Here is a 21,208-nt window from a genome sequence, read left to right as displayed (position 1 = left end):
GGGGGGGGGGGGGGCAGCCGGGGTCGGAGCCCCCCCGTGGGGGGGTGCTGGGGGGGGGGCACCGTGGGGCGGCCCCACTCGTGGCGGGGCGAGGGAGGGGGGCGCGGCGGCCGTGCCCGTGCCCGTGCGCGCTCGGCACCGGGGATGCGGAGCCCGCTCCCGGCCTTGACCCCGGGGGGGGAGGCAGCGGGGGCAGGATCTGGCCCCCGGCCCGTGCAATGCGCAGGGGGGGGCGGAGGAGCCGGGGGGGGGTCAGCGCCCCGCGGCACGGCCGGGCCGGGGCAGAGAGCCCGGGAGGCGCCGCGCTCCCCACGCGAGGTGAGTGGAGGGCGCACGAAGGGGGCTGTCGGGGTCGGGCGCTCCACCAAGGAGGGGGGTCCCGGGGGGGCTCGGACCCGGGTCGGGGGGGTCAGGATCAGCCCCCGCAGCCCTGTGCCCGCTGTTGGTGAGTTTCGGAGCGCCGGAGGAGCCCCAAGGAAGGAGCCGCGCAGCGCTCGCTGTCCCCGTGCCCACCGGGGGGGTGGTCTCCGGCACCCCCCAAGCTCAAGGCGCTGCTTTCGGGGACCCCCCGAACCCCCAGCTGGGATCACTGGGGCTGTGCAGCCCCCGTGCTGGGCACATTGCTGCTGCTGTGGCTGCTCGGGGTGTCACTGGGTGCCCTCCGGGCGTGGGGGGGTGGCTCTGCTCCCGCAGGGGCCGGTGCCCGGTGCTGCGGGGGACAGGACGAGGCGCCCTTTGCTGTGCAGAGCCCACGCTGGGTTTTGTGTGCGGGGAGAGGGCACCCATGGGTGGCACCATGGTGTAGGGAGGGGAGTAGCCGATCCTCCTGCCTGGGGCGCAGCGTGAGCTCTGGCACCGCCATCCCACCGCGGCATCTCCCCATGGCAGGGCTGGCCCTGCTGCTCACTGCCCTGTTCCTCCCCAGGTCCCCGGGAAGGATGTGGCCGCTCCGGCTCGCCTGGGCGCTGGCAGCGCTGGGCATCGCGGCCGGCACCGACCCCAGCGCGCCGCCGCCGGACAAGGCCTCCATCTTCGCCGACCTGACGCCCGCGGAGCTGCGCGCAGTGCGGGACTTCCTGATGGGCCGCCCGGAGCTGGGGCTGTCCCCGAGCCGGGGGGGCTCCCTGGCGCAGAACACGCTCTTCCTGGTGGAGCTGCTGCCCCCCAAGAAGCGGCTGGCCCTGCGCCACCTGGACAAGGGCGGCCCCGCGCCCCGGCGCCAGGCTCGAGCCGTCGTCTTCTTCGGGGGGCAGGCGGAGCCCAACATCACCGAATTCGCCGTGGGGCCCCTGCCGCGGCCCAGCTCCTACCGGCCCCTGCGCTTCAAGGGCAGGCGCACCGTGCCCTTCGCCGCCCGGCCCATGACGCAGCTGGAGTACGAGCTGCTGCACCGCGCGCTCATGCAGGCGACGGAGCCGCTGTACCGGCTGCTGCGTGACGCCACCGGCTTCTGGTACCACAACTGCACCGACCGCTGCCTCACCTTCTCGGACATCGCACCCCGAGGGCTGGCGCCCGGCGAGCGCCGCAGCTGGTTCATGCTGCAGCGCTTCGTGGAGGGCTACTTCCTGCACCCCGTGGGGCTGGAGATCCTCATCGACCACCGGGACCCCAATCCGCACCGCTGGGCCGTCCAGAGCGTCTGGTACAACGGGCAGTACTTCTCCAGCCCGCAGGAGCTGGCCGAGCGCTACGAGCAGGGGCAGGTGGCCGTGGCACGGCTGGCCGACCACGCGTCCCAGCTCCTCTTCTCCACCTACGTGCCGCGCGGGCGCTTCACCACCGGCACCCCCACCGACGTGCACGGGGCCAAGGTGTGCGAGCCCCAGGGCCGGCGCTACCGGCTGCGGGGGAACCGGCTGGAGTACGGGGGCTGGAGCCTGGCCTTCCGCCTGCGCTCCTCCTCCGGCCTCCAGCTCTTCGACCTGCGCTTCAACGAGGAGCGCGTGGCCTACGAGGTGAGCGTGCAGGAAGCCATCGCCTTCTACGGCGGCGACACGCCGGCCGCCATGCAGACCAAGTACATCGACGCCGGCTGGGGCATGGGCTCCGTCACCTACGAGCTGGCCCCCGGCATCGACTGCCCCGAGGTGGCCACGTACCTGGACGCCCACCACTTCTACGACACCGACAGCCCGGTGCGCTTCGCCCGCGCCGTCTGCATCTTCGAGCTGCCCACGGGCGTCCCGCTCCGGCGGCACTTCAACAGCAACTTCCAGGGCGGGTACCAGTTCTACGCCGGGCTGGAGGGGCACGCCCTGGTGCTGCGCACAACCTCCACCGTCTACAACTACGACTACATCTGGGACTTCCTCCTCTACCCCAACGGCGTGATGGAGGCCAAGGTCCACGCCACCGGCTTCATCCACGCCACCTTCTACACGCCGCAGGGCCGGCGCTACGGCAGCCGCGTCCAGAGCCACGTCCTGGGCAACATGCACACCCACCTGGTGCACTACAAGGTGGACCTGGACATCGCAGGTGCAGCCCCCCGCCGACCCCCTGGGGCCGGACCCTGTGCCAGCGGCTGCGGGAGGGGGCTTGGGGGTGGCACGGAGCTGGGGAGGGGGCTCGGGGCCGTGTCCCTGCTGCTGCTGGGATCCCCAGGGTGATCCTGGAGCAACCGCGGCTCACGGCCTCTCCGCTTGCAGGCACTGGCAACAGCTTCGAGACGGTGGACTTGAGCTTCGAGAACATCTCCAACCCCTGGAGCCCCGACGCCCGCGTGGTGCAGCCCTGGCTGCGCCGGCAGCCGCGCCGCAGCGAGCGCCAGGCGGCCTTCCCGCTGGGCCAGGCGCTGCCCCGCTACCTGCTCTTCTCCAACCCTCGCCAGCACAACCGCTGGGGCCACGCGCGCAGCTACCGCATCCAGCACAGCTCCCACGCCGGGCGCGTGCTGCCCCGCGGCTGGAGGGAGGAGAGGGGCATCTCCTGGGGCAGGTGGGGCTCCAGGAGGGGCTCTCGGCAGCGGGCACCCCCTGGTGCATCCAGGGGAGTGGGGTGGGAGAGGTGTCCTGCAGGCATGTGGCACGCGTGCACGTGGCTCTGCAGGGTGCCCGTGCTCAATGGCAGGGCTGATCCTGTCCCTGTCCCTGTCCCCGTCCCTGTCCCCGCAGGTACCACCTGGCCGTGACGCGGCACCACGAGAACGAAGCCGTCAGCAGCAGCCTCTACACCCAGAACGACCCCTGGGAGCCCCTGGTCAACTTCGAGAGCTTCATCCGTGACGACGAGAGCATCGAGGACCAGGTGACGGGGACAGCGGGGCTGGGGACAGCGGGGCTGGGGGCTGGGGACAGGGGCCGGGTGGAGCAGGGGTGGCTCTGGGCGTCCCCAAGCCCCGTGGCCCCCTGACAGCCGCGGTCCCCCCCCACGCAGGACCTGGTGGCCTGGGTGACCGTGGGCTTCCTGCACATCCCGCACGCCGAGGACGTCCCCAACACGGCCACCCCCGGCAACGCCGTGGGCTTCTTCCTGCGCCCCTTCAACTTCTTCGACGAGGACCCCTCGGTGGCCTCGCTCAGCCCCGTCATCGTCCGCCCGCTGGACCAGACCTTCTCGCGGCTGGAGGTGCAGCGCTGGACGCCCGACACCCCCGGCCCCTGCGTCGTGCCGGGGCCCTTCACCTACAACGGCACCTACTGGCCCGAGTGAGCGCGCGGGGACCCCGGGGACCTTGGGGACCTTGGGGACCCCGGCCCCTGGGGCTCAATAAAATCCGTGCCACCACCTGCGGCCCCGTCTCTGCCTGGCTGCGGTCCCCCCCCCGCCGGCTGTCGCAATGTTTGATGACGCCTGCGTTCAAGGTTGGCCCCCCCGCACCCTCCTGCGGCCTTTGCCCCCCCAGCCCCTACGCACCGGGCTGCTGGCGCTGACCCCAACCCCTCCCGCACCACCCCGGGGGTCTCCAGCAGCCTCCCCCCCCCCAGCGCAGCGGCACACAGAGACGCGTTCTCGGTCGGGTTTATTGGGGTGCGGGGACGGGGACGGGGGGGCTCCTACCGCAGAAGGCGACATGCGGGGCTGGGTGAGGGGGGGGGGACACGCAGAGACCCGGGCAGCGCCCGGCTACGGGACGACGGCACGAACACGGCACACGCTACGGGGAGCCGGGGGGGGTGGGCGCGTGCCCCACAGCCCCCGGCCGGACCCTGCCCGCGCCCCCCCCGCCCTGGGGCGTCCCCCCCCTTGTGCGTGTGGCCCCGGGGGTCGGTGCAGGCAGGGGGGGGGCCGGGGCAGCAGGCGGGACCCCCCCGCCGCTCCCTCCTGCCCGGTGCCACCCGCTGGGCGCGGGGGGCGACGCCGGGACGGGGGGGGGGGCCGCGGCTGGGGGCGTCCCCTGGGAACAGGGGGGGGGCGCGGGGAGGGGACGTGGCCCGGACCCACGGCGCGTGGGAGGGGGGAGAAGGCGCCGGGCCAGGGCGAGGACGGGGACGCGTCCGGAGGGGCCCACGCGGGTGCTGCCGCCCGCCCCACGCCACGGGGGGCAGGAGGCACGGCCGGGACCCCCCCTGCCCGCCCCCAGCCCGCCCCCAGCCCCACGGGCACAGCGCGGCCCCGCGCCCCCGGGAGCCCCCAGCGCGCCCCCGCGAGCGCACGGCCACGCGTGGACCCGCACCCACGGAGCGCGCAGGGCGGGCGGGCCCGCGCCGCAGGGAAACACGCGTGCACACGCACGCACACACACGCAGACACACACACGGCCCCCCCCCCGACCCCCCCCCCGCGCCCCCAGCCCCACGAGGGGGCAGCGCGGCCCCGGCCCGGCGGGGTCCGGGGGAGGAGAGGAGGCGGAGGGGCTGCGCCTACGGGGGGCAGGAGGAGGAAGAGGAGGAGGAGGAGGAGGAGGAGGAGGAGGAGGAGGAGGAAGGGCGAGGAGCAGCCCGCGCCCCCAGTCCTGCCAGCCGAGCCCTGGAAGCCGCCGGCACGGCGGGGGCCGGCCCCGGGTTAGGCCAGCTAACGTGGGCGCCCACCCGGCCCCCTCCCCAAAAAATTGTCCGTGGGGACGGCAGCCGCGAAGCCCCGGCGGCCCCAGCGTCCTGGGACGGGGGTCCCGCGTCCGTCGCTGGGGGTCCCGGCCCCGTCCCCCCCCCCGCCGACTAACTGCCGGGGTCGGAGCAGTGTCTATGCAGGGGCTGAGCGCCCGGCGGCGGCGGCAGCTGTCCGGGCAGCGAGCGGCGGCGGGGGGCGGCCGAGGGCTCCAGCAGCAGCACCACGTCCGGGGGGGGCGGCTCGGGGGGGGCCGGGCCCCGCCGCAGCTCCAGCGGCACCGGGAAGCTGGGAACCTGCGGGAGAGAGGGCGGATAGAGTGAGTGAGGGGAGAGGAGAGGGGATGCGCCCCCCCTCCGGGGCTCGGCCGTGACCCAAACTCGTCCTGGGGGGGGAAAAGGGGGTACAGGAGGGGGGCTGCGCCCCGCCTGGGGGGTTATCCGTGTCCTCACTTCACCCTGGGGGTGGAGGATGGGGCACAGGAGAGGGGCAGCCCCAAAGGTGGGGGGCTTGTGACCCCCCCCCCAGCTCACCATGTGGGAGGATTGGGGGCTGGAGCAATGGAGAGGGGGCTGCCCCAAACTGGGGGGGGGCTCAGCAGTGCCCCCAGCTCCCTGTGGGGCTGGAAGATGCACTAAGGGGACCCTGCCGCCAGGACCCCAGGGTCTGCCCCACACTTTGGGGGGCTGTGGGGTCTGGCGGGTGCTCACCTGAGAGAGCGGCTGGATGGGGGTGATGGGGAGGACGGGCTGCAGCGGGCACGGGGGGGGGCCCGGCGGCTGATGCGGGGACGAGACCGTGCTGTAGGCGGGGGGCACGAGCGCAGCCTGGCGCTGCAGCAGCTGCATGATGGAGCTGATGTCCGCCGCCATCCGCGTCTCCAGCCTGCACAGACACGCGTCAGGGGGTGCGTGGGGGCTCCCCGTGCTGCGTGCAGGGCAGTGCTCGCTGCCCCCCCCCTCCACAACCCCTCCGGTACCTGTTGAGCTGCTTCTGGAGGAGATCGAGCCGCGTCTCCACCTCGGAGCGCTGCCGGCGGCTCATGGAGGGCAGCGGGATGCTGAGGGCGGCGTGTGCCGGGATGGTGCAGCGAGGCAGCTCCTGGTACTGCCGCCCCCGGCTCTCCCCCCAGAAGCTGAAGATGTTGGACACCCCCGAGAAGGCTCCTGGTGGCGGGGCACAACCGTCAGCACCACGCAGAGGGTTCTCGGAGGATGGGGGGGCATGAGGAAGCAGAGGAAGGGGCAGGGTGATGCAGGGCACGGGGTGGAGGGTGTGGGAGATGCCAGAGAGGGTTTCAGCAGGGAGGGGGAGAAGCGGTGACCCCCCCACCACCACCCCCGAGCACCGTCCCCACCTGAGAGGGGGTTGCACATATCGCTGCCCTTGCGCTCCTCGGCGTCTGGGGGCGCGGGGGCTTCACCCCCCGGGCGGGGGCTGTGGAAAGGTGAGAGCGCAGCGGCCCCCGGGGTGGGCGCGGGGTGCTCGTCCTCGTCGCTGGAGGGTGAGCTGGAGGGCGAGCTGGAGTGGCAGGGGTCCCACTCGGCCGGCCCCCGCGGGGCCCCCGGTGCCTGGCAGCTCCTGCCCAGCCGCAGCGCCTTCTGCCCGCTCCGCAGCTCCCCAGCGGTGTCCGCGTCTGTGGGGATCGGGAGGGGGGGGGGACAGGCCCTGGGTCATGGCAGCCCCTCGGAATTCCCCCCCACCCACCGGGCTCCCCGTTTTGCAGCCCCCCCACGGCCTCCCCGTACCTTTCTCCGTGCGCCGGCGGAAGGAGAGCTTGCGCTTGCGCAGGCGGTTGAAGCCGCTGTCCAGCTCGTCGCTGCCCGGGGAGCCGGGGATCATGTTGGTCTGCGGGGCGAGGGGCGGCTGAGGAGGGGGCAGGTGCCAGGAGCCCCCCCCGGGGTGGGGGTAGAGGAGATTGTGGGGAGGGGAGCATGCGGCAGTGCTCATCCCCGTCAGCCCCACGGTGGCCGTGCCCCATCCCTGTCCCCACCCCGAGCACCCCCGTGCTGCCCCCCCAGCCCAGCCCAGCCCAGCCGGGTGAGCACCCCCCATCCCAGTGCCCCCTCCCCATGCCCCTCACATCACGCAGGTTGAAGGTGATCTCCAGGCTGGACCAGAAGTGGTCGGAGAACTCGGGGTACATGTCCAGCACCTCCAGCAGGTCCTCGCGGTGGATCTTGTGCAGGTCGCAGTAGGTGAGCGCCCGCACGTCCGCGTTGGACTTCCCCGGCCGCGCGTACAGGTTCAGCGGCTCCCCGAAAATGTCGTTCTTCCCTTGGGGGGGGGAGGGAGGGAGGCAGCGGGGTTCAGCCCGGGGCGGCGAGGGGGGGGGGACCCGGCACGCCGGGGCACGTCCCCGTACCCGTCCTCAGCCCGGGGGCTCACCCAGGATGGCCACCACCACGTCCCCACGCAGGATCTCAATGGAGCCCCGGGAGATGAAGTAGAGCGCGGTGAGCACGTCCCCGGCGTGCACCAGGGTGTCCCCGGGGGGCGCGTGCGTCGTCTTGAACTTCATGGCCAGGGCGCGCAGGCAGCCCTTGGTGGCCCCCTTGAAGGGCTTGCAGTTCTGCAGCAGGCTGCGGTTCAGGTGCAGGCAGATGTCGGCCTGCAGGCACTCGGGGAAGCCCTTCAGCACCTGCGGGGACACGGGACTGTGCTGGGTCTGTCCCCGGGACCACCACAGGGACTGGCACGGCACGGCACGAGGCGGTGCGCGGCGGCACGGCACAGCACGGCACGGCACGGCACGGTGCGGCGCTCACCGCGTTCATGTCGATGCCGTTGGTGTAGGACCAGGCGTGCTGGAAGTACTCCTCCAGGCGCTGCCGCAGCGGGTTGGGGATCTGGTGGAAGCGGATGAACTCGCGGACGCGCAGCATCTGGGTGTGGTAGCGCGCCGTGCCCGAGTACAGGCGCTGGATGATGGCCGAGACGTTCCCGAAGATGCTGGCGTACATCAGGGCTGTGGCACGGCGAGGAGGGGGTGAGGGCGGCCCCAGCCCCCCGGGGCAGCAAGGGGGGGGGGGCTGGCGGTGAGCGGTGCCCCGGAGCCCCCCCTGCAGCCCCCTCTCCCCGCGTGTGGGGACCTCTGTGAGAACTCGCCTCGGGCACCCCGCACACGGGCGCGCGCAGACAAAGACTCACACGCGCGTGAGCGGCGTCGGTGCCTGCAGAAGCTCTTTGCACCCGCAGGGGCACGGCCGCCCCCCGCCCTGCAAACGCCCCCGCTCGCACGCCCACAGCTCCGCACGGTGAGACCCACGCACGCGGAGCTGGGCTGCTGGCAAGCGCGTGCTCAACGCAGGGGTGCTCACAGCCATCCACGCGCGGTCAGACACGCGTGCTCACACACTCACACGTGCTCACACACATACGTGCATGCTCACGCGTGTGTTCTGGGGCACACACTACATGCACACACAGGCACACACACAGATCTGCTCACACACATGCTCTACCACACACATCCATGCTGATGTGCATCCACTCACACACGTTCCATCACACGTATGCACGCTCACATCCACGTGTGCCCATCCATGCTCACACGTGCTCATGCTCACACTCTCGGGCACGCTGTCACTCACGCGCACGCTCACACACACGCACACAGCTGTGCGCTCTCCCCCCCCTGTGCCCCCAGCCCCGCGGCGGCCGCACTCACAGCCGATGAGCATGACGCAGATGGAGAAGATCTTCTCGGAGTTGGTGTTGGGCGAGACGTTGCCGAAGCCGACGCTGGTCAGGCTGCTGAAGGTGAAGTAGAGCGCCGTGACGTACTTGTCCTTGATGGTGGGGCCGTACAGGGGGTTGCTGTCGTTCAGGGGCTTGCCGATCTGGTCGCCCAGCGAGTGCAGCCAGCCGATGCGCTGCCCCTCCACGTTGCCGATGGCGTACCAGATGCAGGCCAGCCAGTGGGCGATGAGGGCGAAGGTGCACATCAGCAGGAAGAGCACGGCCGCCCCGTACTCCGAGTACCGGTCCAGCTTGCGGGCCACCCGCACCAGGCGCAGCAGCCGCGCCGTCTTCAGCAGCCCGATCAGGGTGGTGGTCTGCAAGGGGGGCACTGAGCGCTCTGGGGACCCCCACGGGAGCCCTGACACGCAGACCCCAACCTCTTTCCCTGCACAGGAAACCTGGGCTGGTCCCTGTCCACCTGTTCCCATCCCCATCCCCATCCCCATCCCCGTTCCAACCCCCATTTTCCATCCCCATCCCCATCCCCGTCCCCGTCCCTGTACCTCCTCAGAGCCGGAGCCGAAGATGAGCAGGTCGAAGGGGATGGCAGCCACCATGTCGATGAGGAACCAGCCCTTGAAGTAGTGGATGGCGATCTTGGCGGGGTGGCTCACCACCTCCTCGTTGGAGTTGACGTAGGTGGTGCGGAAGTTGATGAGGATGTCGATGATGAACATGATGTCCACGATCAGGTCGACCACGTTGAGGGGGCTGCAGGAGTAGCCACAGTTGTGCCGCTGGGCCTCCTCCTGGTCGTTGAGCAGGAAGGCGGCCGAGTAGGGCGTGAAGATGGCCGTGTAGATGACCAGCAGCAGGATGAGCCAGTCCCACACCGCCTTGAAGGGGCTGTAGTGCAGGATGGTCCATTTGTGGATGCGCGGCGCCTGCAGCTTGTACTCGGGGAGGACGTCGGCGCCCAGCGACAGCACCTGGGCAGGCGGCAGGGGCTCAGCTCCCACCTGCTCCGGCGGGGAACGAGCCTCCCCCCGGCCCCCCCGGCACACAGCACAGGCACCCGGGCTGTCCCTGCACCCCGCTGGGCACCAGCGTGGGGACACCGAGCCCCGGCCGCCCCCAGGCACTGCAGCACCAGGCTGCTCCTGGCCGCGTGCTGTGCCGGGTGCGAGGGCTGCAGGAGCTGCACTGGGTGCAACGGGATGTGAGTGGGTGCAGGGGGCAGCGGTGGGGGCAGCAGGGTGCAGGGGGGTGTTGTGGGGTGCAGGGGATGGTGTGGGGGACAGCAGGGTGCAGGGGGGAGCAGTGGGGTGCAGGGGGGTGTTGTGGGGTGCAGAGGGAGCAATGGAGTGCAGGGGGGAGCAATGGGGTGCAGGGAGGTGTTGTGGGGTGCAGTGCGGTGTGAGGGTGCTCACAGTGGGGTGCACTGGGATGCACTGGGCTGGGGTGGGGGTGCAGCAGAGCCCTCCCAGCCCCCAACCTTGGCAGGGCTCCCCCTCCCCCCCCACCCCTCCTCGGGCAGCGCCAGCCCCGGGTGCGGCAGCCGGGCCCCATGGAAATGAGGGCGCGAATGCAAAGGCGCCCAGGGGACATTTCCATGCAGGGGGGGCCCGGCCCCCGCAGGCGCTACCTCGGCTGTCGCAGGCACCTCCCCGCACCCCCCCTGTCCTCCTGCACCCCCCCCCCCGTGGCTGAGCCCCCCCCAGCCCCCAGCACTGTGGGGGGGATGCGTGGGGGCAGCAGCACCCCTGGCTGGCGGAGGTGCTGGCACAGAAATGGGGCAGGAGCGGGCGATTCTCGCCTTCCCACCGCAATGAGGCCACGCACACAGTGGGGACACGCAGCGGCCCCCTGCTCGCCCCGCTCATGGGGGGGCTCCAGCAGCACCCAACGACCCCGGCAGCTCGGGGTGGGGAGCGGGGACCCCCCCCCAAGCCGCATGCACCCCGAGCAGGGCCCCGGGTGGCACGGCCGTGCCCGGCAGCTGCGCCCATCCGTCCGCGGCGGGATCAGCTGCGGGCGCACGGGCTATAAATAGGGGAGCGGGCGCACCGGGGGGAGCGGGGCGCTGCGCCGGGGGGGGCACGGGCACGGGCACAGGCCCGCTGGGCACCGCACCGGCCCCCGAGCGCAGCCCCCCCGGGAGCGAGGATCCCGCGCCCCGCGGCGCGACCCCTGCCCGGGCACCCCATCCCCGTCCCCCCCCCGCGTGTTCCTCCCCGCTCCGTGGGGGCCGTGCCACGAGTGGGGGTGCCAGCGCGTGGCCCCCCGCCCCCCAGGCAGGGGCGCCCCGGGGTGGTCGCGGCTCCCGGCGCTTGCCCTCGCTCCCGGCGCCCCCCGTTCCTCCCCGGGCATCCCCCAGCGGTCCCGGTGCGCGGGGGGGGGGGCAGCGGCCGGTACCTTCTGCTCCTGGCGCTGCCCCGCGCCATCGAGGCCGAGGCCGAGGCAGGTGCCGCAGGGCGAGGCGCCGGGCATGGGGCCTGCTCGGGCCGGGGGGGCGGCTCCGGGGGGGCCCGAGAAGTCCCGCAGCAGCTGCAGGAGCGACGCCAGCATCCTCACGGCCGCCCGGGGCGCGGGGCCGAGCCCATGGCGCGCGCTCCCGCCGCTCAGCCCGGGGGGCTCGGGGGGCGCCGGCCCCCACCCCCCCGCGCCGGCCCCGCGCCCATCGCCCGGTGCCCCCCCCGGCGTGGGACGGCGGCGGCGGGGCGCGGCCGGGAGCCCCCCCGGCGGAGCGGGGAATTATTGGGGCGGAAATCCTACCCAGCCTGCCCCGCTGCCCCCCCCCCCCCCAGCGCCCGCCCCCCGCCCGTTAACCCCTCCGGTACGGGGGTGCCGCCGCCGCGCCCCCTCGCTGCGCGCCCCCCACCCCCGGAGCGCCGCCGGCCGCGGGTGGCCTCGGGGAGGCCCCAGGAGGCGGCGGCGGGGCAGGCCCCGGGGCCGCGGGGGGGACCCTCGTGGGGGGGGGGGGGGACACGCGTGGGCTCGGCAGCCGCGGGCAGCCCTGAGTCACCGCCGCCGCCCACGCGCGGGGATTTCCCGCTGGCACCGCGCGCGTCCCCGCGAGACGCCGCGTGATGGAGCGGGGGACGGGGCCGCGCGCGGCACGCGCCTGGAGTGGGGGGGGGGAGGGAGGGGGCGACCGCACGCCCCTACCTGGGGGTTTGGGGGCGGCTGCGGGCACGGGGGGCACCGCGGTATGGGGGTGACGGCACCGCGGGGGCACGCGGGGGCACGGGGCCACGAGGGCACGCGGGGTCATGGGGACCGCGGGGACACGCGGGGAGGGGGGTGCGGGGACACCCCCAGCACCACGGCCCCGTCCCACGGCACCTCTGAGCCGCTCAAACTGGGCCATAACGGGATGGGAGAGCAGAGAGGTGTTGGCCCCATGGGACACCCCCTGCCCCAGAGCTGCAGCGCAGACACCCCCTGCGGACACCCCCTTCGGACACCCCCTTTGGACACCCCCTCCCCAAATGTGGCACCGTCACTGCCCGGTGCCACACGGGGCCTCCCCGGACCCCTCAGCAGTTCAAGGAGGCAGCCCTGGCACCCCCATCCCCCTGCCCCATTCCCAGCACACGCCAGGACCCCAAGCGTGGCGCAGGGGGGGCCCCACATATAACAAGAGCACCGTCCCCAAATGGCACAGCCCAGCCGGTGCCCGGCACCCAGGCGCACCCATGCCCACCGTGGCTGCTCACCGGGTGCGGCAGCGGACCCGGACACCGCAACCCGTGCACCGGCAGCGTGCGGGTGACGCCGGCACACAGCAGGAACGCGCTCCCTCGAGACTCCCGGCGACACAACACCCATCAGTCACGGTGACACAGATACCCGGCAGTGCCGGCACCCGGTGACACGTACACCCGCCCTGGCGCAGGCACGCGTCACCTCACGCTCACAGGCGTGCAGTCACCGGCACCTCTCGCTCGCGGTGACACGTACGCCCGACACCTGCTGTGACACAGGCACCTGACACCCAGCCCGCACAGCCGGAGGCGCCCGGCGCGGCACCTGCCGTGACCCAGACACCCGCGCCCACGGGGCTCAGCCCCCTCGCTGCCACAAATACCCCGACCCCGCAGCCCGCGGCCACCCTGCGGCCGCTGTCACCCGGTGCGTGGGTGGCACCCGCGCCCAGCCCACGAGCTGGTGGCTTCGGGGGCACCGGCACACGCCGACCCGTCAGCTGATAGCAGTGCTTGCGGTGACTCCAGGCACCCGCGGGGAAACGGCCGCAGCGCGGACACCCAGCGCTGGGGTGAGGCAGGCACCCGGCGTCCCCAAGCTCTTGGGGATGGAGTCGCAGAGCCCACCTGGTCTCGCCGTGCCACAGACCCCATCGCCTGCCCCAAATCAGGCACCTGGCACCTGCCCAGGTACCCTTGCACCAGCGCTGATGATTCCCAACGCCCTCTGTGATGCCCAACAAACACCAAAGCTCGGCTGCCCAAACCCACGCAGGTCCCCGATGGCTGTGGCACTGCCAGAGCCACCCCACAGCCACGGCACCGCAGCACCAGTGCGACGGCGACACTCGGCGTGCTCTGAGTCACCCGACGGCAGGACTCACACCAAAACCCAACGCCACAGTGACAAAGGCACCCCACATCCACCACGGCCAACGCCAGCACAGCCGCCCAACGCCGCCACGGCCACCCAGTGCCGTCACCCTCAGAGGTGCCCGGTGTGGGGGTCACCCAACGCACCTCTCCGCCAGCAGACACCGTCCAGCAGCAAGGCACCTGCACAGCCGACCCCAAACACACCGCACGGACTCACGGCACCCACCACAAGCACTCCGGTGCTGGGGACCCCCCGAGGCCCATCCGGCACTCACCGCGTTCAGCTGCGGCAGCGGCGCGGCGCCCTGCGCACCCACCGACATGGGCGAGCGGGACGGGTGCCACCGCGGGCCTCGAGGCGCTGCCCTCTCCCGCTGCCGACAGCAATGCAGCAGCACAGGCACCGGTGGCAGGGTGGGACGGCGAGCCCCGTGACGGGGTGACGTCCCCACGGGGCGGTGCGAGCCCCCAGCAGCCGAACCCCCCACCCGCTGACGCAGACACGGAGCAGCCCCGGCACCTCGGCCACGCAGCGTGCGCCACCGCACCACGGAACACCCGACAGGGGGGACCAGGGAACGTGCTCTGGGGACACCACAGCCACCCCAAACACCTGGCGCTGCCCCATCCCTCACCGTGGCCACAACCCCGACCCCACAAGGGGCTGGGGTGGCACCGGTTGGGCGAGGGATCTCCTTGGGGGGGGGGCCGTGTCCCCACAGCCACCGCTCGCAGCCCCGCCGAGCCCAGCCCAGCCCGATGTGGTGCCCCCCGCCGCGTGGGGCTCTCCAGCACCGCCGCCCCCCGGCACTCAGGATCCCCCCGCCCCAGAGCTCAGCGCCGGGGGGGGTCCGCGGGCAGCCCGCCCCCAGCCCCATCCTTTCCATCCCGGCTCATCAGCCGGCTCGCCCCGGGCCGGCCGCAGCCCCGCGCACGGAACGGCTCCGGGGCACCCAGGGCACCCCCGCACCGGGGTCCGGGAGAGGGGGGGGGGTCTTCGGCATCCCGCGGGGGGGCTGCAGCCGGCGCAGCGCAGGGCAATGCCTTGGGGACGCCGTCGTCGGGGCGAGCGCGGCTGCGGGCGGGGAACGGCGCCGGGAACCCCCCCCACCCCGAGGTCCCGGTCTTTCCCCCCGACCCCCCCCGCACCCACCTCCTGTGCCACCAGGCTGGAGATGCGGACGGCGCGGCGGACGCGGGCGCTCTTTCGGTCGCCGTCGGGGCGGTCGCCACTGTCGCGCCTGCCCGGGGCCATGGCCGCGCTCAGCGCCGCGCTGCCGGGCGGGGGGAGCCGCCGGCCGCCCCCCCGGGGCCCCGCATCCCGGAGCTGCTGCCGCGGAGCCCGGCGCTGCCCTGCGCGGCTGCGGGCGCGGAGCTGCCGCGGCGGGCAGCAGATGGAGCGGGGCGGCCCGGCCCCCCCCACACCCCCCCCCCGGCCCCCGCCCCCGCCCCCGCCGGGGCTCGCTCCCAGCCCGGCAGCCGCCGCCCCCCCGCCCGCCGCCGCCACTCCCCGCGGTGCCCGTCACGCTCCGGGGAGGGACCGGGAACACCCCCGGGAAACTGAGGCACGGGGGGGGTGGGCGGAGAGGGGGCTCCCCACTCGCGGGGTCCCGAGCCCCTCCCGCGCGTCCCCAGCCACGGGTGTCCCACGGTCCTCGGGACCCCCCAGATAGGGAGCCCGGTGTGAGGTGGGCACAGCTCCGTGTGCCAGGGAACGGGGATGGAATGGGATGGGGATGGGATGGGGATGGGATGGGGATGGGATGGGGATGGGATGGGGATGGGATGGGATGGGGATGGGATGGGGATGGGGATGGGATGGGGATGGGGATGGGATGGGGATGGGATGGGGATGGGATGGGGATGGGGATGGGGATGGGGATGGGGATGGGGATGGGGATGGGGATGGGGATGGGGATGGGGATGGGATGGGGATTGGGGGCACCCAGGGAAGGAAGCAGGGACAGGGCTGGGGATGGAGAAGGGGCCAAGCTGCCCGCAGGGCTCCTCAGCTGCCGCAGGCTGATTCACAGCTCCGCTGGCTCCCGCTGTCCCTGGCTGCCTCCCAGCCCTGCCAGCGCGACCCCGCTCTGCGTTCCCAGTGCTCCTGCCCTCACGACACCCCGCAGCGGGACGGCCACCCCCACGTGCTCCCAGCCCCAGGTGCTGCTGATCCCCCCCAGCCCTCAGCTGGGCAGCTGGGCACGGCCACCGAGCCCTCCGCGGCACAGCGCGCCCCAAACCAGCCCCGTCCTGCAGCCAGCAGCGCCCAGCCCCAGCCCCAGCCTGCACCCCACAGGCAGGGTCCCCACCAGGATGGGTCGGGGGGTCCCCAATCTGCCGTGAGCCACCGGCACCCTGCAGCCTCCATCCCTGGCACCTCCGGTGCTCCCTGCGCTGCAGGAGGGCCTCGTGCCCCCCAGCCACAACGCCCCGTGCCAGCCGCAGCCCCTGTCCCTGTCCCTGTCCCTGGGTTGTGTCCCCCACCGGGCGGGCACAGCACGGCCAGACAGGGTGGCCAGCAGGCCCAGGAGCTCAGTGACCTTGACGGGAGCTGCGGGAGCGTGCGGCGGGCAGCGCGGGCTTGTTTGGATGCCGTCACTGCGGATGATTCACGGTGCCGCTGCCTGGAAGCCCCGGCCCCCCCTGGCCCCCACCCAGCAGCTCACCGTGCCAGAGCTACGGCTGCTCGGGGACAGGCTCGCCTTGGCCTCAGCTTCCAAACCCACAGCATCTGCCCCGCTGAGCCAGGCCTGTGCCCCGTGCCCCCGGCACCCCCAGCACCCCCAGCACCCCCAGCACCCCTATCCACCTCCATCCTGGGGGATCCCCAGCACGCACCCCACATCCAGCAGTGGTGCTTGGTGTGCCCCAACCCCATCCCCACCCCCGTCTGCTCCTGCCCCAGAGCCCAGCGGGGCACGGCAGAGCTCTCCACCCCACGGCAGGGGGGCTGCGCCGGCCCAGCAAGGGGGGTCGTGTCCGTCCGTCCATCCATCCAGCACCGCCTGGTGATGGCAGCTGGTGGCAGGAGGGGATTAGCGTGGCTTGGGCAGGCAGCACAGCAGCAGCGGCAGCCGCCACGGCATCGTAATTAATTACACAGCAAAGGCAATCAGGATGCGTTGCTCGTTAGCGCACTGGAGAGGAGCAGGGAAGGCCGGCGCTGCAGGGGCAGGGGGTGGGGGCCGAGCACTGGCACCGTGCGGCCCCTGGGACCATGGACCCCCCTGGGGGCTCTGCTGCCCGCGCAGGACCCCACAGCCGCTCCGTGTCACAGCGAGGGGGGGCCCAGGGGCAGCCCCGACAGCAGGGCTGGGAGCTCCCAGGCTGGGGGGGGGGTTCCCAAACCGCCCCTCACGTGGGCCAGCAGGCGCGAGGCGCGGGCACGCAGCCGGGGGGGCCGGGCCACCGAGGGACCCCGAGCGCACGCAGGCGGCGCGGGGCAGATGTGCCTGGGAGCTCCCACCCCGCCGGGCCCCTCCCCGAGCCCCCAGCCCCTGGCAGGCAGGGCAAGCACAGCAGGTCCCCCGAGCCCGCCGGCCCCGGCGCATCAAGCCGGCAGCTTTAACTTCATTAGTGGGAGCTGGGCTCAGGGTGTAATTAAGCAGCAGCAGCCGCCTGCTCCCCGCAGCCAGATGGCAGTTACACAACGTGCGAAGGATTAGCCCGCAGTGCCAGCGCAGGGCAGGGGCCCAGCACGGGCCAAAGAGTCACGGCCAGAGAACAGGGAGCAGGCAGCACGGTGCAGCGTGGCGTGGCACGGCACGGCACGGCACGGCATGGCACAGCACGGTGCGGCATGGTGCAGCATGGCACAGCATGGTGTGGCACGGCACGGCACGGCATGGCACGGCATGGCATGGTGTGGCACGGCACGGCACGGCATGGCACGGCATGGCATGGTGTGGCACGGCACGGCACAGCACAGCACGGTGCAGGAGCTGCAGGGCCGTGCCGTGCCACACACGGCTGTCTCGCAGCCCACCCCGGCACTGGGCCAGGGCTGGGGCTTGCTGCTGGGCCTTGCGCCCACCCAGGTGGGAGCAGGGTCAGGACCTGCAGGGGATGCCCCCACCCATGGGGCAGCACCCACATCGGTCTCCCTGCTGGGGAAGGGGGCCAACCCCCATGGGTGACCCCAGCCCTGCCACCCCAGCCCTGCTGTGGGGAGCGCAGTGCAGCCCGCAGCCCCTGAGGGGCTTGGGGGGACAGCCTGGTCCCATGGGTGGGGGACAGGAGCCATACGGGCACCCAGTGGCATCATCCTGCAGGGTCCAGCACCACCCTGCAGTGCAGAGCACCCCCGGGCAACTCCCTGTGAGCTCCAGCATCGTCCTGTGAGCTCCAGCATCACCATCAACTCCAGCACCAGCGCTCTCTCCAGCATCACCTGCACGCTCCAGCACCACCCGCGCACTCCAGCACCACCCTGCTGCAGTGCAGAGCACCCTCCTGGCTGAGACCATGCCCAAAACACCACCGTCCATCCAGCCACCCCCGGCCGCTGGGCTCACCTGGGTGACCTTCTCGGTGACGTTGTGCGTGCGGTCCTTCAGCTTGGTGGGGGCGATGATCTCCTTCTCGCTGGACGGGGCGGCCAGGAAGGCGTCCGCCTTGAAGTCCACGAAGTTGAGGGTGATCTGGGGGATCTTGCTGATCGCCCGGTAGCGCATCAGGTCCGAGTCAGAGGTGGAGTTCAGCAGGGTGCTGCGGATGTTGTTCATGGCCCCTGGCCGGGGGGGCACCATCAGCACGGGCTGCTGCCGCTGCATGGGACCCCCTCTGACCCCCCCACCACCCCCAGGGTCCCCAGAGGGGTGAGGGGAGCGGGGAGCCGTGCCCGGGGCAGGCAGGGAGCTGCCAGCAGGCACGGCGGGACGGGGACCGACAGCTTGGTATCATTTACTGTTAATGTAATTATTTCCCCCCTCCCTAATGCGCTTAGCAGGCGCGGGGGCTTAACAAGGCAATTGCCACCCCCCCTCCCTTTGTCACTAAGAGGATTACGGGGACGGGGGTCACGCCAGGTGGTGACGGAGCGGCCACACCAGCGGGCAGGACACCGGCACCGGCACCAGGGTTGGAGCCAGGCACTGATGGCAACGAGGGCCAGAAGGGCGCTGGACAAGGGAGCCAAACGGGGCTGGACGCTGCGCAGGGCGAGGCACGGCTGCCCCACATGCACCGGCAATGCCGGCAGCGCGGCGCATTACAGCAATGCCCAGCCTGACAGTGACGGGTGCCCAGCGCCCCGCGCCGCTAACGAGCCGCCGGCGGCACCCGTTGCTGGCAGCTGCCCGGCTACCTGCGTGCCAGCACCCTAACGAGCTGCCAGCCCTAATGACTTCACCCCAGGGCCACATGCTGCCTGCGTGGGGGGCCTGAACCCTCCCCTCCTGCAGCTGCGGGGCAGGGAGGCGCGGGGCAGCCCCCTGGCAGCACCCACCCCGCACCCCCAGCACCACGGCCACCGGGACGCGCCGGGAGCCCACGTACCGGTGCTGGAGCCACGGTGCATGCTGGCCCCCGCGGTGGCGTGCCGGTTGTGGCAGCGCTTGTCGCCCTCGCCCTTCATGGTCTCGATGTCGTCGACGGAGGAGGCGCGGCGGACGCTGTGGCAGCTCTCCCGCGAGCGGCTCCGCGCCAGGCTGCAGTTGGAGAAGGCGGCGTGCAGGTGAAGGCGCTCGGCGCGGGGCGAGGACTGGGTGACGGGGGGCTCCGGGCGCCCATCGCCCTCCTCGGGGTCCATCAGCGCCTTCTGGTCCTCGGGCTGGGAGCAGCCCAGGCAGCTGTTCTCCAGGGAGGACGTGGCCTCCTCGGGCGCCGACTCGCTGCTGTGCTTGGAGAAGTCCACGATGACGGCATCGGGGGGCTCCTGGGGCAGGGACTGCTTGCTGGCCGTCAGCGCCAGCAGCGCCGGCAGCTTCAGCCTGAAGGACTTGCTGCGCCCTGGCCGGAGGAAAGGGGGTGATGAGGGGCGACCCCCCAAGACCCTCCCAGGGTCCGGCCAAGGAGCTCGGCCGCGGTGGGTGCGTCGGGGTCGGGGCGCCCCACCTGCGGGGAACCAGCTGGCGGGGGTGACCCAGTGGTTGGTGTCAGCGTCGGGCGAGCCCGGGCGCTCCTTCTCCATCACCACCTCGAAGTTGAGGATGAACATGATGACGGCCCCATCCTCGTTCTTCACCGGCACCACGTCCACCAGGCACAGGAAGCAGCTGCCTGCGGGGAGCGGGGCTCAGGGACCTGCGGGCTGCCACCGCCACCAGGGGAAACTGAGGCACGGCGGGGGCACAGAGGGACCCCCGGGGCCCATCGGCACGGCCTCGCCGGGGGGAGCCGATGGCGGGGTGGGGGCGGTGCTCGGCCCCCCCAGAGGCCCCCAGGGGGGCTGGGGTTGCCCCCGCTGCCCCCGGCCGGCCGCCCTAAGCCGCTCAGTGCTGTGCCAGCTGCGGCGTTAATCCCGCTCCTGCAGCTGTGAACTCGGCCGTGCGGGCACGGAGGGGGCCGGGGGGGGCAGCCCGGGGTGACCTCTCCCGCACCGGGCTGGGGCCGCGTCCCCCACCCACGGGGCTCCGCTGGGGGCCGACGCTCCCCCGGCATCTTTTGGGGGGGGGTCTCCGCAACTCCCCCTTCCCTCCCTGTTCCTGCCGCCCGCTGCAGGACACGCCGGGGGGGTCGGGGAGGGGCCGGGCCCCGCAGTCCCCCCCCCGTGGCCCCGCAGTCCCCCCCGGTGGCCCCACGCCACCCCCGCCCCCCCCGCTGGCAGCACGCCCGGCATCCTGCACCGGGGAGCCCCGGCCCCGGGGGGGGGGGGAATCCCGGCCCCGCGTGGGGCCCCCGCGGGTGGGGGCGCGGCCCCGGACGCCCCCGCGGGCGCGGAGCGGGGGGGGGGGGGCGCGGATTAGCAGCGCGGCCCCGGCGCTCCACCGGCGCCCCCCCCGCCGCGGGATGCCCTAATCCCGGCTCATCCCCGCGGCCACGGCACGGGACGGGGCCCCCGCATCCCCCCCCCTCTCCGCGGTGTCCCCCCCCCCCCCTCCCATTCCCCGACCCCCCGGGCCCCCCGGAGCCCCCGGCGCCGCGCGCAGCTCACCGGGCGGCGGGCGGGGGGGTCCCGCGGGAGGGGGCGGGGGCCGGGCCCCGGCCCCCCCGGCACTGGGGTGCGCGCCCCCCCCGGCCCGGCTGCAGGGGCTGCGGCCTTGGCACCGCACCCGGCGCCGGTTTTATGCCTAAATATGGCTGCGGCCAGCGGCCGCTGCGCCTCGGGACGGGCCGGGGACACCCGCGGCCCCCCCCCCCCGTGGCCACCCCCCCGTGGCCATCCCGCCCGGATCCTTCCCCCCCCCCCCCCGTGTCCACCCCCGTGTCCATCCCGCCCCGCATCCACCCTGCGCCGTGTCCGCCCCCCCGGGTCCACTCCCCACGTGCCCCCCCCCCTCCCACCCGCCCCGTGTCCCCCCCACCCCCGCCCCGTGTCCTCGCCCCCCCCCCCCGTCCATCCCAAGCCACCGACCCCGGCCCGGGGCTGCGGGGGCGCTGCGGGAAGGGGGCGCGGGGGCAGCCGGCTGGGGGGGGCCGGGCCCCGCGGACCCCCGGTGGGCGCGGGGGTCCCGGGGGGAGCCCGGTGCTGGGAGCGGGGACCGGGGGCTGCGCAGAGCCCGGCCCGGATCGCCCCCACCCAGCATCGCCCCCCCAGCCCCACGCCTCGCCAGCGCCCCTCGGCCCCTGTCCCGGCCGTGCCCCCCCCCCGCCGGTTGTTCCCCGGAGCCCTGGGGGGGTCCAGCCCAGGAGAGACCCCCCCGCCCGGTGCCACCCTCCCCGCAGCAGGCCTGGGGGGGCCGAGGGGCCCCGCACCCCTCGCAGGGCTCTGCCCCCCCCCACACGATCCCCCGCACTGCTCGGGGTGCGCCCTGCGCCCCAACCGCCCCCCCCCGTTACCCTGCACACCA

General features: G+C 73.6%; 2 protein-coding genes across 3 annotated transcripts in view; one reads left to right on the top strand and one right to left on the bottom strand.

Moving 5' to 3' along the window:
- The first annotated feature begins 298 nt into the window (after window positions 1-298).
- AOC1 (amine oxidase copper containing 1) lies at window positions 299-3,728 on the top strand. Its single transcript, XM_082754533.1, has 5 exons — window positions 299-445; window positions 926-2,481; window positions 2,652-2,940; window positions 3,117-3,249; window positions 3,379-3,728. Exons 2-5 carry the CDS (start codon window positions 939-941, stop codon window positions 3,652-3,654), a joined length of 2,241 nt encoding a protein of 746 aa, XP_082610659.1. The 5' UTR covers window positions 299-445; window positions 926-938; the 3' UTR covers window positions 3,655-3,728.
- A 219-nt stretch (window positions 3,729-3,947) lies between these two features.
- The window catches only part of KCNH2 (potassium voltage-gated channel subfamily H member 2), a 23,760-nt gene continuing 6,499 nt past the window's right edge, over window positions 3,948-21,208 (bottom strand). The window contains exons 3-16 of one of the 2 annotated variants that reach the window (XM_082752431.1): window positions 19,314-19,478; window positions 18,756-19,208; window positions 17,774-17,988; window positions 9,237-9,662; window positions 8,893-9,047; window positions 8,660-8,745; window positions 7,758-7,957; window positions 7,378-7,630; window positions 7,073-7,266; window positions 6,738-6,837; window positions 6,347-6,625; window positions 5,969-6,155; window positions 5,700-5,874; window positions 3,948-5,285 (exon numbers count right to left, since the gene is read on the bottom strand). In XM_082752431.1, the coding sequence (XP_082608557.1) occupies window positions 5,100-5,285; window positions 5,700-5,874; window positions 5,969-6,155; window positions 6,347-6,625; window positions 6,738-6,837; window positions 7,073-7,266; window positions 7,378-7,630; window positions 7,758-7,957; window positions 8,660-8,745; window positions 8,893-9,047; window positions 9,237-9,662; window positions 17,774-17,988; window positions 18,756-19,208; window positions 19,314-19,478 (3,074 nt within the window). In that variant the 3' untranslated portion in view covers window positions 3,948-5,099. Of the gene's footprint in view, window positions 5,286-5,699; window positions 5,875-5,968; window positions 6,156-6,346; window positions 6,626-6,737; window positions 6,838-7,072; window positions 7,267-7,377; window positions 7,631-7,757; window positions 7,958-8,659; window positions 9,048-9,236; window positions 9,663-17,773; window positions 17,989-18,755; window positions 19,209-19,313; window positions 19,479-21,208 lie in introns of both variants that reach the window. The other variant, XM_082752430.1, reaches the window with a different exon arrangement.

The sequence above is a fragment of the Aythya marila genome, assembly GCF_965140915.1.
Source record: "Aythya marila genome assembly, chromosome: 2".
Classification (NCBI taxonomy): Eukaryota; Metazoa; Chordata; class Aves; order Anseriformes; family Anatidae; genus Aythya; species Aythya marila.
The sequence above is the reverse complement of the archived record's forward strand: the minus strand, read 5'-3'. Positions and strand labels throughout refer to the sequence as shown.

Bases quoted from the DNA above. Each gene is read 5' to 3' on its own strand.
- AOC1 (XM_082754533.1), top strand. From the start codon at position 939: ATGTGGCCGCTCCGGCTCGCCTGGGCGCTGGCAGCGCTGGGCATCGCG. The intron at 2,482-2,651 runs GTGCAGCCCCCC...CTCCGCTTGCAG, and splicing joins GGTGGACCTGGACATCGCAG to GCACTGGCAACAGCTTCGAG. The intron at 3,250-3,378 runs GTGACGGGGACA...CCCCCCACGCAG, and splicing joins ACGAGAGCATCGAGGACCAG to GACCTGGTGGCCTGGGTGAC.